This window comes from Notolabrus celidotus, chromosome 17 (genome assembly GCF_009762535.1).
Source record: "Notolabrus celidotus isolate fNotCel1 chromosome 17, fNotCel1.pri, whole genome shotgun sequence".
NCBI classification, from domain to species: domain Eukaryota; kingdom Metazoa; phylum Chordata; class Actinopteri; order Labriformes; family Labridae; genus Notolabrus; species Notolabrus celidotus.
The window spans coordinates 12,760,680-12,775,822 of record NC_048288.1 but is presented as its reverse complement, the minus strand read 5'-3'; the positions used below and the strand labels follow the sequence as shown (position 1 = coordinate 12,775,822).

Genomic DNA, 15,143 nt, shown 5'->3' with positions numbered 1-15,143 from the left:
TCCACCTTAAGTGTTACTTAAGACGGTTACTCTCTCTTATTACCAGGCTGCTTGATTCTGATGTGTCAAAACCATAGACTGTATAAATAACAGACGTAGTATCCGTGACGTCACCCATCTGTTTCTGAAGCGCTGTTTTGAGGCCAATCGTCGGCGGGAGCCATATTGCTGTTATCGAGCGATTGTGTCGTTTGAGCCTCCTAGCCAACAGCTACAGTGTTCCCGCCTGTCAATCAAGTCAGCTGTGCCTCGTAATCTCAATATCTTTAAAATTACGGGCGTTATGAGAAAAACTCACCCCCCGTACAGTGTGTGCCGATCGAGAAATGAGCTATCCAGACTACACTCTTCTTTTGTACCAGCCTGTAAACATGTTTATTTCTGCTGTAAAGATCGTCTTTTTTGAATTGGTGCATATGTGCTTTCCAGTACTTCCGGAGCCAGCCTCAAGCAGATCCTCGATGAACTGCAGTTTTTAGAACTTCTGCATTGGACTCATATTTTAAGACCGGAGGTTGCCGCTTGGTCAAAACCCCTTGAGAACTTTGACGACGGTTATTAACTTTTTTAAAAACATGAGCAACACCAGAGGCAAACTGATCACGTCATGTCAAATCTATCCGCGGAAAAGAGTTCCAGCAAAGCCCCTGTTGGGATTCTATTTCCCATAACTACCTGCTAACCATACATTATCCCTTACTTAATACACCTGGTGCTACCTGGACATCTGTTAGGACGATATAAATACTTGCTGATAGCGCCACCATTTGTTTTGCAGTGTGTTCAAAGCACTTAAACTCATTTAACAGTGAAGGTGAAGGAACAAAGTAGATTCACTTTCTTTGATAGTGGCGTCTTTCAGTTTCCATCTGAACCACACAGATAATGTTTCATTTTATTTTCACTTTTTACCTTTTCCTGGGTTTATTTCACTAAAAGTAGTTTCATTTCATGCTAACCCTGACTCTGATTCAAAGTTAACCCTCTTTAATTAGATTTTGCTCAACTGTTATCCAAAGGTGAGACCTCCTGTATCAACCAACTGCACGAGCAACTCTGTGAGATTCTTTGGTATTTTACTCCTCTGCAGCATTACAGTAACAATGTAGACTTAAAGTTCTGTGAACATCGCTTTGATTTATACCTCTTAGGTTATTGGTGAAACCTTTTCCAGGCATCAGCACCATTTAGATAGAAGGTTCATCTTGGTCTAACACGCACGCTTAGTGGATGTGTGCCACTTTGACTCTTGAGATACTGTGTAAAGTTTGACCACTTTGAGATACTTTCAATGGAAATTTGGAAAAAGTGTGCAGGTATGATTGTACCGAAGAGGATTAGGGCCTCTGCAAATAATAAATAATAATACATTCAAGTTGGGTTTTTTTTATTCTGAGATTGAAATCAAAATTTTGACTTTAATCTCAGAATGGAAAAAAACACCTTGATTCTTTTTTTTTTGCCTGCCCCCCTCTGATATTTTTTTCAGTGGCCCTTATCTTCTTACGTATGATTTTTACTGTCATCTCCTTTGTTTTGTGAGAGACAGAAAAACTCTTTCTTTCCACTTTGACATAAGAAGAATCTCAATAAGCACTTAAACTGTCTTATAAATAAAGCTGTCTGTTAATCTGATTTAATTGTTTAAGTGCATTAAGCTGATAATGAATTGATGAACATATTCTTTAGATGGCAGGAGCTGACATGCATTTATCTCTCTCTCTTTCTGTATTTAATGTTACGCCGCAGGGTTAGGGCTAAAAGAGGCTTAGGTGCCTGCTGGGATGTGAGACCAACATGCATAACTGCATCACAATTATATAATGATGCTATTTTCTTACATGAGGATGTTTGGAATCTGCCAGCATAGTCTAAACATCCTTCATCCTCTGAATGATGACGCAGTTTAGCTCTGGTGGCCAATGCCACAAAAACAGCATTTGTTTACCACCACAGAGCGATGAAACAAGTTTGAAGACTTGTTTTGCTGCAGCTTGAATCTACTGAAGTCAGGCAAAGCCCAGCAACCTGTACCTGAACACTGCTCGGCCTAGAACCCTGTTTTTACGCAAGTTCCTTATCCCACCCCACATCTCTGGCCTTAGAGGACAGCCCTCATAATTGATTTTGCTTGTAAATTGCACAAAGACTTCCTAATCTTTCCTGTCGTATTGTACCCTGAAGCAACAACAGAAGATTATGTCAGGTTACCATAATAGGAAAAGGTCTATGTGTGTCATCCATTAAGTGGGTTAAAAACACTGATAATACAGCAACGCTCTATCTGGAGCTGAGACGTCTCCAGGCTGGTGTTAAACTGCAGCTGGAAGCGATCTGATCTAATCTTAGATCAGAATCAGTTCATGCCCATAAGCATCAAACATGCTTCATGCAAAAGCTGTGGATAAACTTAAACTTAGTGGTGGAAGAGTTGAAGCGTGGAAAGAGGACAGTTTTAATATTAAACAGAGAGATGGTTAAAAGGCCATATCAGAAGACGTCAATGAGTTCTAACATGAAGGCAACTTTTCACCCCACGAGAACCTGTTTGTTGAGTGCATTTTACACATCTTTCAAATAAAGAAGATGAGTTGGAATAGTTAAACACATTGAGTCTTCGTCCAATCAGCTTCAAAGTTCTGCTCCCACAGCTTCTTAAAGAAAACACTTGATCAGTGATCTCACTCAACTGTATCTGATCGCCCTGATTTAGCAATCCCTAAGAATTTTCCCCTCAATTTATTTTTAATTGGCACCTTTTTAGCAAAACATACACTAGAGTCTCCCCTCAAAAAGCACAAACAGCATCTGTTAACAGCAGAGACAGCAGCAGAATACATAATTCACACAACTGCTAACAGAAGGTTTTAGTCATCGTGACATCCTTCTAAATTGTGAATCAGCTCATGATAGGAAATGAATCCTTGCCAGGAGCATCGGAGCCGGTATAAAGTCTGTGCAGGTATGACGTTTTCATTTTCTTTGTATCCGTGTCTTTTTTTAGTTCAAGGTCCTTCTGTCCCGTTGCACAAAGGAAGGAACACTGTGATCTTAAAGCAACAGTATTTCAGAAGAAGAAAGTTCTGTTGAAACGAAGTATAAATAAACTATTCAGAGTAAAGGAAATTAAATGAAAGACTGGTCACACTTGTTTGAAAGATTGAGATTCAGATGGACAAACTCCCAAAGAGAAGAGTGAAGATTAAACCGGATGTTTTACAGCTGTTATATTTCAACAGAAAAAAAACGGATGTTCAGAATTGATGTCTCGCTTCATACTCTATTGATAAAAGATTAAATCTGAATCCTTGTATGTGTTTCAGTCTTTCTAAATTAGGCCACTTAATACACTTGGGTACCTCTGTATGAAGTTTCTGATTCACAGATTTTGAACTTATAGAATAGAGGGAAAGTAACCAAGACTTTTTATAATCAGTGTAATTTGAATTAAAGTTTGTAATATTTTTTTCAACACTGTCTGCAGCAGAGTTTCACACTCAAGCAGACAGCAGTCTGTATTATAATTGCTTGGAAAGTACAAGGTGTACTTATTTTTCAATATCAAAATTAAATATAATTTAATACATTCATTATTATATTAAATCAGCTAGAGTACTTTGCCATGTAATATATGAACAATCCCAATCCCCAATACGTTGGGACACTGTAAAATGTCCTTAAAAACAGATTTGATGGTTTGAAAATAATTAAAACCAAATGTTTACCGAATACAGTGCACAACAATGTATGCTCATTTTAAATTTGAGGCCAGCAACACATTTTTTAAAAGTTGGAACAGACAACAAAACACTAAAAAGAATGTGTAATTATTAAAAAAAGAAACACCTGGAGGAAAATCTCCGAATTAACTTGGTTAATTTGCAACAGGTTGGTAACATGTCTGGGTATAAAAAGGGGATTTCATAGAGGATGAGTCTCTCAGATGTAAAGATGGGATGAGGTTCACTACTCTGTGAGAGACTGTGGGGTAAATCACGAAGAATTTGAGTTTTATAATCTACAGTAGACAATATCATTAAAAGATTCAGAGAATCAGTTGAAAAAGATGAAAACCAATACTTGATGGCTGTGATCTACATGCCCTCAGGCGGTAGTGCATTAAAAACAGACATGACTGTAGTGGAAATCACTGCATGGGCAGTGAATCACTTTAAAAAAGCCTTTATGAACACAGTTTGTAGCTGCACCCATAAACGCAGGTCAGAAAGAAGAAACCATATATAAACATTATCTAAAAAGGACAGTGACCTCTCTGAGCCGGAGACCATTTCAGATGGATAGAAGCAAAGTGAAAAACTGTCCTGTGGTTGGCCTAATTTAACATTCTCTTTGGAAATCCTGGACCGTGTGCCCTCCGCTCTAAAGCAAAGAGGGTCCAACCACTTTGTTATTAGCACACAGTTCAAAAGCCAGCATCCATGATGGCATTGGGATGCATAAGTGCTAATGGCATGGGAAGCTTACACATGTGGGAAGATTCCATTAATGCTGAACAATACAAGAAGAGCACAACATTTCACTTTCAAAACTAGAAACTGACGGTTTCCTCGATTCCCATAGTTTAAAGGCTGTTGGTTAAAAGAGGACATGATGGTAAACATGCCCCTGTCCCAAATTATTTGAAACAAGTTGCTGGCATCAAATTTTAAATGAGAAAATACTTTTCATAACTTTTTTCGGTTGGATATGTTGTCTTTGCACTATTATCAGTAAAAAAAAAAATGTGTTTAAACAGTTTGGAAACCATCAAATCCTGTTATTTTACACCATTTTGGAAAATTGGGGTTGAATGCACTTGAATCCACTCATACATGCACCTTATTGTCCTGGCACCATCATAAAGAGTGAACTCTGCTTATATTGTCAAGATCACACCATATATTCTGTGTCTTATCAGAAGTCAGCAGAAATGGGGCATGACTCAAACACTGAGACTGAGATTTCATGATTGGTATTCTTAGCTCTGAAGCCTCTCATGGGCTAGATGATTTGGTATTCTTTGATTTTCATCAATGTCCAAAGACATATCAACCTAACACAGGGTGGCTCCAGTTTATTTCCCAGCATGCACCTGTGCCAACTCTTCGTTAAAACCCTGACAACTGCTTTTGCCTCTTTAACGTGTTTGGTTATTGTTTGTAGCCGAAGGACATCAAGTCTATTCATTCCGGCCTTCAAATCCAGTGAATGAAGTCACTTCAACCTTTCTTAGAAATCCTGTTAGAGCCATAAACTGCTGTGTCACTTTTTAGCAATTATTAAGCCTTCAAACTAATGTATCAGTCCATCAAATTCAGCCTGGATCATATTTGAGACAGCTAACCAGACAGCTACGTTTATCACAATCAACATCTTGAAAACGTGATTGCTTTGTACAGCTGAGATGCTGCATGTGTATGATTTCGTTTTTGAATGCCACTCCAACAAAACAACCCTGGTGCTGGTTGTGAATCACGACAATTTTGTTTGCATTATAGCTTGCTGGCCCTTCTGGCTTAGCTTTAAGTTGAACTTAAGAAGCTATTCCCTGGTTTTAGTGTGTGATCTGTGTTGTATACATCCAACCTTTCAGTTTCTTCAACTCATCTGGTGCCAGGTCACGAAGGCAGCAGGCTATAGGCAAGTTGACCCAAACGTCAGTGCACTAGCAACATTTCCAAGCTGCTCTTGGGGATTTTATGGGGTTCCCAGGCAGTATGGGTTTCATATAATCCTTCCAGTGGGCTCTGGGTCTTTTTCCTCCCAGTTAGACATGACTGGACAACCTCCAATTGCAGGCACCTAATCTGCTGCCCGCACCACCTCAACTGACTCCTTTCAATGTGAAGGAGTTCTAGCTTCACTCGAAGCGTCCTCTGGATGTCTGAGCTCCTTACCCACTCTCTAAACCCAAGCTCTCTAAACCCAAACTCAGCCCCCCTGAGGAGGAAACTCATTTAGCTTGGGTTGCTGTGGCTCAGCAGTAGCCAGTTGTCTCTCAACCAGAAGTTTGTCGGTTCAATCCTAGTACCCGCAGTCCATATACTGAAGCATCATTGGCCAAACTGAACTCCAAATTGTTCCTGGTGGCATAGCCAGTGGGCTGTGATTGGGATAAGGTAATAGAATTGACACTTTACGTAGCATTCTCTGCCTTTCTGTAAGTAGTCAGAAGACTTGAAAATAACTGTTTGAGTGCAGTCTGTTTACTATTCTTGCAGTCACTACCCAAAGCTACAATAGGAGACAGGAGGAGAGGGTTGGAACGATGATCATCTGGTAAATTAAAAGCTTTGTCTTCATGCTCCAGGCGGGTGTGTTAGTATAGATCTGTGTTAGTATGCAGTATTGGAGTAACTCCATTTATTTCCAAGACCTTTTCTTCTACGCCTGACAGTAACAAGCATTCTTTTTATAGTGATTCTACTGACCTTGCAAACCAATCTCAGAAAGCTGCAAGTCGATGGAAGTGGAAATTGCTGGACTGGTGACCAACTGGCAGAGCATAGCCCAGGTCAAGGACAGTAACACTTAAGTTCCAAGCAAGCAGCAATCTCCAGTCCTCAAATATAAAACCCATGCAGAAGTGCTAAAAACTGCAGTTCATCAAGTGTCCACTTGATGCTGGCTGCAGAAACACTGTATTTAACAACTGTATTTTTAAAGATATTAAACTTAGAAGTTTTGCCCAAATAAGGACATGGCTGACTTCATTGACAGGCGGGCACCCTGTAGCTGTTGGCGAAAAGGCTAAAGGCCCCTTACCTCACGCTAGCGCGGATGAAGTTTGGTTGTGTTCAGCATTTCCAATTTGGCACCCGTCCACGATTGGCTCCAAAACAGCGCTTCTTCAGTTACAGATAGGTGACATCACGGTTACTACCTCCATTTTTTTTATACAGTCTATGGATCCAACAAACTTATTTTAACAAGAGTGCTAGTAGTTGCTGATACCTGCAGTTCAGGGGATGGCAGAATGCACAGACCTTATTCACAAAAGGCTGAAATCTCAGTCGCATAAGAGCCAGATCCTTTTGAGAAATGTTCTGGCTGATGAGATTGCCTTCAAATACAAGCAATTGTTTTACAAAACACAGTTCAGAGCTTCCAACAGGTTGCTGGAAATCGGTCCATGAAAAATACTCTTTGCTCCATTAGCCAGGTTTATTCCCTCAGATGTTTTCAGGTAAATTTTCTTCATCAGCGAGGCAATGAAAACATTTTGGGAGGAAAAACACACTGAAGGAGTGTTGTGCAAATTGATTTTCACACAGTTTTGCATCCACAGGTTTGTACCTCTGTGTGTTGACTGAATATTAAAGTCATTCAACAAGGCTGATGTAATTTGTTTTCCAAGGCTTTTCTTCTGTTTCTCAGTTTAGATTAAAAAACATTCATACATTCTATCCAGTGAACTTGACTGCTCTATGATATGATGGACAATAATGATACGTGATTCAAATCTCTTGTTTGTTGTAACAGAGACCAAACACTGCTGAAATTGTGATAGTATGTAATGAAAATGTGGATTCTTGAAACTGGGTAAGAACATTTCAATAAGAAAGAAAGAGGAGGAACATAGAGAGAGGCAGAAAGAATCTCTCAAAGGAACAACAGAAGGAAAAACATGAGGATAAACATGAAAAAAAGCACAACGCAAACACCACACTCTGCGGATAAGGGAATCTTTTTCTGGTCGACTTTTAGTTTAGCTGTTACTAGGCAACAGCACTTGTTTGAGAAGTAAAGCCATTTTCATCCCCAGGTTGACAAAAGCAGTGCCAAAACAAAGTTTCGACATTCTCCTCACATCCGAGCACTGTACTGTGAAATTTAAACAAAGGAATGCCAGTAGTTAGTCAGAAAAATGTATTTGTTCTTTCATATCCGTCGGGCCTGGAGAGGGCAGTGTGCTGAAGTGGGGGCACTGTTTGGATGAGATGAACACACATTGTCTGAGTCATAACCCAGGCAGATAACAACACTGATGTGATAGACCTCTATTGATCCAGAGTGGCTACATCAGTGACAGCACTAATGCCCAGAGTCAATATGGACATCATTCCACTCTGCTCCTTATAACTTTGTATACATATCTACGTTTACCCGCTCTTCTGTCTGTTGATGATGACAGTGTGTGTTCAAAACCTTCAGAGATACTGACCAGAAGGGTGTTAGTGGGCGCAGTTGTCTTTTTCTGAGTTCGTCTGAGGGAGTACCAAACAAGTCAGACTTTGAAAGTCTTGGCATTACACATTTTTCAAATCTCACAGCAATTCATTCCATCTTTCCAATAGTTCATAATCATCTCACACAGTTGATTCATAATGACTTCATATCATTCTGTCTTAATAAGTGTTTTTTTAAAACACAGAGTAATTGGTGTCCGAGGAGGCCGAAGCTAACTACAACAAATTTTGCTTTTATGTATCTGTATTATGGGACTAATTATTGAGTCCATGTCTGCCTTGGGTCCTAATTCGAAGTGTAACCCAATAATTGTGGGTGGTGGTAGAAGGGGACTGACATGGTTACATGATTTTTGAAAGTTAGTTTTGCACAAGGATTAGAATATATGCAAATTAAGGACACAGTTTGCTGTGGTTGTTTCATAATGTAGTTTGACACCACGTGGTAGTTCTTGTATGCTAAATGTGTTGATTGAAGGAAGGTTTGATGACAGTAATATTCGTAGGAAAACAACAGTTCATCTTGAAAGAAGTGTATGTCTGCAAAATACACCCTACAGTACTGAAAACCTGAAAAAAGGAACTAATTTTTCATAGAATTTCAGGAAATGAAAGGGTTTGCCATTCAACACCTGTCCAATGTAGAAGTGTAAACTCAAAGTTTTTTGGCAATAGATTGGTTCCTTTACCAAGCAGTAACCCTCAGAGTTGAAAATGTGGAAGTGCGTAAACCCGCACTAAACCCATTCCTCAAGTGTCCACTTGAAGTTAGCTCATTTCCACCCGTGCTTTCAGAGACTTTCAGCCCTTAGAACTATTCTTCCAGGAACTAAATGGTTCCTGTAGCCTCAATGTTGTCTGCGTTTTGACTGCAGGCTGAAGTCCGGAAGATTTTGCAAATCAAGCCAGGGACGTACAAAACGACAAAAAGAAAAAAAAAGATTTAACAAATTCAAACAAATCAAAGAAAGACAAGTCACGTGAATCACAGTTATGTGTGATGTTATTGGATGGTTGGTGAAATAAAAACACTGCGGTTACTCTACCAATCAGAAACCTTCAGCATTTTAATTCTTGTCACTCTTGTCTCTGGGTTTAGGGTGGGTGGATAACATTGGTGGGTGTAGGGAATAAATGTTCTTGTTTGTAAAATGAAAAACTGTAAATAAAGCATTAAAAAAAAAAAAAGAAACCGTTCAGCATTGCAGACCCTGCCACCTATAATTCCTGGACCTTTGAAAAGTACAACCTCCCAAGTAGGCAATTTCCAGGGGGGAGATTAACTTCCCCAGAACTGAATTTAGACCCTGGTTCCGCGGTAAAGTCCTTGATTCCGGTGTAAAGATCCTGCAGTCGAAAAACACCTAAAGCCAAGATAACCTTTTTGAGCCCCTTTGATAAAATGCCCATTTCTTACAGCAGTATTCAACTTCTACACAACCTGGTACAAGAAATGCTTCTCAATTCAATGCAAACAACTTTATGAATCCCTTTTTTGATTGAGCAGCTTGTAAAAAACAACATCAATAAAACACAGAGACATTCAAGTCTTAAAAATGAATAGTAGTACTAAACAGACTGATAAATAAATAGATAGGCAGAATAGAATAAAGTAGAGATAAAAGAGCCAGTCTGGTTAAAATGGTAATCGTAGGAGCATTTTACAATCCAACTCTTAACTTCAGATCTCTCTTCTGGTCTATAGCCCATTTTACTATTTGTAAAAACTATCAGATGGGTGATTTTTTAAATCTGTTTCTGTGCTATCAGGCTAATAGTTTTGCATCATAAGTGCATGGCTGATTTAAGTGACAGGTGGATCTGCTATAGCTCTTTGGCAAGATGCTAAAGATCTGCTGCAACTTCACCTCTTTGCAGATTTCTAAACCAGGCTGAGTTTAGTTGGAGACACCATTTCCAATGGTGACCACCAACATGAGGCTTCATCACCATGCTTTAGAAACCAATAGGTGATGTCTGTGAGACTGAATCCATGTTTTATACGGATTATGGGGGGAATAGAGGGGATTACGGCCACTGATAGCATCAAGAATTTAGAAGTCCATAATTTTCTTTTTTTTTTTGCACAGATAATCTTTCAGCATCTTCACTTTCTTCTGCTTGAAACTCACTTCCTGTCTGAACACTCAAACCTGTCTACATAAAGATGTTGAGCACATTGGCGAGGAGGAACTTAAACCAGCTTGTTGTTAGGTCAATTAATCACAGATGGATACAAATTTAATCATTTAAATTAGAGCTTCCAACCTGGAGCAAGCCAACAAGAGTTGCTTGTCCCCCCCAAAAAAATAAAACAGTGATAAAACATCCTGCATAAAGAACCCCTGAGCATCTCCACACATTGAACAGTGTGCCTTTATGTGTCAAGGTTGAGTTTCAGACAGTCACTACCTGTCGTTTAACCCCTATTTAGAAAATTATTGATAATGTAAATTCAATATTAAACGATTTTCTGAGCTAGTATATGCAAAAAGCACCAGCACACAGACGCTGCTTGTTCTGCACAGCAGTTTGGGGCGTACTAAGCCCTTTGCATCCATATTGTGAATTAACCAGTTTCAGTTTGTCTCATTTGTACAGGTTAAACAGGCCCAAAGGACACGCAACCCTTTAGTGAATCAGGCCCTGTGTCTTTTACGCATCAATCCTAATACAACAGTAGAACATATATATGTATACATCTTGAAAGTCTGATGACATTGATTTTGTAAAGCTCTGTTTTTGATGAAGGTAAAAAAGAAACTTCAAGGTGCTCTTATTTTTCAATCAGAAGTTCTCTGCTGACTCAGATGGGAATTTTGGAAATCTGAATGTTGAGCGTGTTCTCTTGTTTCCAGATCGAAGCCTGCAGCAAGGAGGCGGAGAAGATCGATTCCCTCATCAACTATGCCAGCCCCACTCTGGTCTCTCACGTCCCCCTCTCAGCCTTCCTCACCTCCGAGATCAGAACCTCCTCCATCCGCTCTTCAGCAAGTGCTCAGCCTTCACGTCTCTCCCTTGGCCTGTGCTTCCTCCTTGGCCTCCTCTCCGCCGCAGCAGCTCCTGCTCTCCACTAGCCCTGAGAACTCTTTACCTCTCCCAAAAGCAAGCCCATCCCTCATGAACTCTTGAATGTTTCCAAAGATCGCCCTATCCGTTTTCTTGGGGGTGCCTGAAGGTAAGTATGCGGTGGAGCAGGTAGAAGCGGCGGCATTTATCGACAATCATTCCTATCGACTCACCTGCGTGTCAAACAATCAAGAAGGTGGAAAAGCTATTAATGTGGAAAGCTTTTTTGTATGAGCAGTATTATTCCGTGGACGAGTTACGCACTGGTGTTTCCTTCCAGTGAAGTGTGTGTGTGTAAGTGTGTGAGTGTGACCTTTAAGAAGCATTTGACTTCATACCAGCAGTGTTTATCCATTAGTTCCAGCAGCAGCAAGCTCTCTTCTAAAAGCTGTTGAGTGGGAATGTAAATTTCATGACTCACTCTGTCTTATTTAGAGGCTTTGTGTGTGTGTGTATGTGTGTGTGTGTGTGTGTGTGTGTGTGTGTGTGTGTGTGTGTGTGTGTGTGTGTGTGTGTGTGTGTGTGTGTGTGTGTTTGTGTGTGTGCGTGTTTATTTGTGTGTTTGTGCATTTGTGTGTGTCCGACTGAGTTACAGAGACAGACGAGGACAAAACATCCCAGTCTGGCGGCAGATCTGTCTAACAAGTGTCCCAAAACTTCCTCAGCCACACACAATTTCACACTCACACACGTGCAAAGATTGGTGTCACAACATCCAGATTCCTCTGTTGAGTGTAAATCATGCTTTAGACGGAGTCTGATTAGTGACACTATCTACACCTCCAGTCAAATAAAATAGGATGCACAGTCTGTTGCATCGTGTACATACATGTGAGGTGTTTATGGACCTAGCGTTGAACCTCTAACCTCAGCAGTATTAGCGCCATGCTCGTATACTGAGCCAGCTCAGATGAAACTAATCCAGCCTCCAAAGTCGGTTGTAACCACAGTACTGACCAAACAAAGTGCCAAGAAGTCAATCAGAAAGTATTCACATAAAGGGAGCGGAGGTCTGCTGTGTTCTCACAGCACTAAGAGTGAAGCCTCACAGAGAGAACGGAGATCTAGGATTCAGAATCAGTCACTTTCACCTGAAGCTGTTCTACCTAACATATATTTCATCAGATCTTGATGAATAATTGACCATGTGAATCAACTTTCAGATGGTTTAAAGAGATAAATACTTCATAGAGCGGCTGCATTATTCAGTCAAGCTGAGTAACACTGTGTTCAGCTCATTCCAGAACAACATTAAGTATTCAATCAATCATCTACTTCTCTAGTTATCTGCTTATTCGTTAATTTATAAACTAGCAGGGTTGTCCTCCATGAACTGGAAGATAACTGTGGTTTGATAGCAATATTTCCCAGATGTTCTCAGGATAAGAAGATGCAGAATAAGATATTATTGTTCGACTTCTTCAGGCTTCTAAAACCTTCAATCAAAGGCATGTGTGACCTGCGACTCTTCGGTTTAAAAAGTCACCAGCCAACCTCAAAAAATCAGAGGGTCCATGAATGCAACTCCAATTTCAGTCTCTGCTTTCAGCTACAAAATGAGGATGCTCTTAACAGTGGATCAGCCATCTTTTAAACTATACGAGCTGCTTTTATAGCGTCATGAAATAAGCCCAAACAAATAGCTGCCTTGAAGGGAGAGAAAAGAAACCTTTTCTAAATCTGACTGTCTGAATGTTCCGGATACGCTCGACAGGATTGGCATTTTTTTCTGATTAAATTTGTATCACACTGTTTGAAAGCTCCAGTTCTAAAAAAAGTAGTAGAAGAAATAATGTTCAGTGTTAAAGCTGAAGAGACAAAGATTTACCGACTTTCATTTGGATATTTGTATTCCCTTAATGTGACGTGATAGACTGGTTATTTGATCCAATTTTCCTTTTAAAAAGCCAGCCACTTTAAAAGGCATACTCTCTGCTATAGCTCTCATGATGGATTGTAACCCAGGGCGAGCAGGACCCATGCAGGCATAGAGCACAGGGGTCTAATGTCACCTTGATTCCCCTGATGGTGAAACAAAACAAGGTGAACAGGTCTGCATGAATCAGAAGAGTTTTTCTACCCCGACAATGCCCGTCTGTTGATATTTTTGTTTCCCATACCCGCGCTCTGCTTAGTGTTTACTTTGTGTCATTTTCAGTTTTGTCGTTTCTCCGGTCACAGTCTACAGTTTTTGTCGTAAACCATCTCTCCTCTATCTCCTCTTTTTCCCAACAGTAAACAAACTGACACCAAATTAATCTGACCTCTGTCTGCAGAGTGTTATGATGGCAGTCAGTTCTCTAGTGTGTGTCATCAGTGTCACATCTATAGCAACAGTCTGTTCTTCTTAGCAACAGTCTGCTATGGAGAAATAACCATAGACTGTATGAAACATGGATGTAACCTCAGTGACATCACAGATTGATTTCTGGAGAGCCCAAACAAAGACAGTCAGACTCATAACTTCTGGTTAACCTAAACATGGACAAAAGGTGGAGTTAAGGTGGGCATGAAGCCTCCTGGCAAACAGCTACAATGCACCCACCTGTCAGTCAATCTAGTCACGCCTTTAATTACTCAAACCAATCCATTCCTCTTAGCCTCAATATATTTTCACAAGGTATTTTCTGAGTGATGAAGAAGTTGAGCATGACCATTTTAACACAAGTGTTCATCAGGTCTCTTGAGCTTCTAGAGCCAGCCTCAAGTGGACACTCCAGGAACTGCAGTTTTTTTGCACCTCTGCATTAGCTTTATTTTTAACACCTGAGGCGGTCACTTAGAAATAACAGAGTGTTTCCCTAGATTGAGGGTGAATTGATCAGCATCTGCAGGCATGAGCACCACATCTCACAAAGTGCTACCAGGATGTTTCCCAGCAGCAGGTGAACGATCCATTCTGAAATCGAACAGCATTCAAATCCTAGATCCCCTCTCGCTCTGTGAGGTCAACAGCTCTGAAAAGCATTAAAAGGGATGCTTCCTGTCTGTACATATGAACTAGAAGCCATGTAATAACAAAGCGACAATCACTTAGTCTCTACCCACAATTCACTCTGGGTAGTGATAATTTCCACAGTATGCCTTGCATATAGTGTCTTATATGAAGTAATAATGAAAATGCAATAACTTTTTATTTGTTAAGAAATGTCTCTATATTTGATATGTATCTGATTAAGATAATGATCACCTATGTGCCATGTTTTTTATATATATATATAACAGGTAGCTGTTATTCTTTATTGCATGATGACAATTATGAAGTGTTTCTACTCCGGAATGTATCACAGTGTGTGTCCTGTCTCTGTGTGTTCGTCTATCTGCCTGTACAGCACAACATGTCCCCGTTTCTAACAGTATTACTGTGCTAGGCAGCTCTGTAGCAGGGAACCCTCAACACGGCTCCTCCATCTATTACTATTTGTATAGGTATTATTATTATTATAATTATTAAGAATATGGATATTGTGATGTTTTTGTCCAATGGAGCCAACGTATGTGTGGTGACTTTACAAGATTTTGTATTTCTTTTGATCTTCGAAGAGAAAACTAAAGTTGAAAGAATTCCAACTGCTCCTGGTGAATTATTTCTCAGCTCAAAGAAAAGTTCAGCAATGTGTGAAAAATAACCTTTTTGTTTAGAGGTAAGGCTGCTTTATACTTCTAAGTCTCCCCTACGCAGCAGGGGCTGACGCGGACATGAGCCCCACATACTTGTGCGTCGGTGTGTCCGTGTCGCGCAGCAATTCTCCGCCGAAACGCTTGAGGGCAGTGCGGTCTCTCTGATAGCCGGCCGCCTGCTTCCGGTCCCGCTACGATCTCTGTTTACTTTTCCACAGAGTTTCAGAGCGTGTTATGTTAATCTACAGCTGATACATGTTGCTG

The 15,143-nt window shown here is 40.2% G+C and overlaps 1 protein-coding gene across 1 annotated transcript in view; it reads left to right on the top strand.

The window, feature by feature from the left end:
* reck (reversion-inducing-cysteine-rich protein with kazal motifs) overlaps nt 1-14,828 on the top strand; it is a 100,174-nt gene extending 85,346 nt beyond the window's left edge. The window contains exon 21 of the mRNA XM_034705797.1: nt 11,048-14,828. Within this exon, the coding sequence (XP_034561688.1) occupies nt 11,048-11,266 (219 nt within the window). The 3' untranslated portion in view covers nt 11,267-14,828. The remainder of the gene's footprint in view (nt 1-11,047) is intronic.
* The last annotated feature ends 315 nt before the right edge of the window (nt 14,829-15,143 follow it).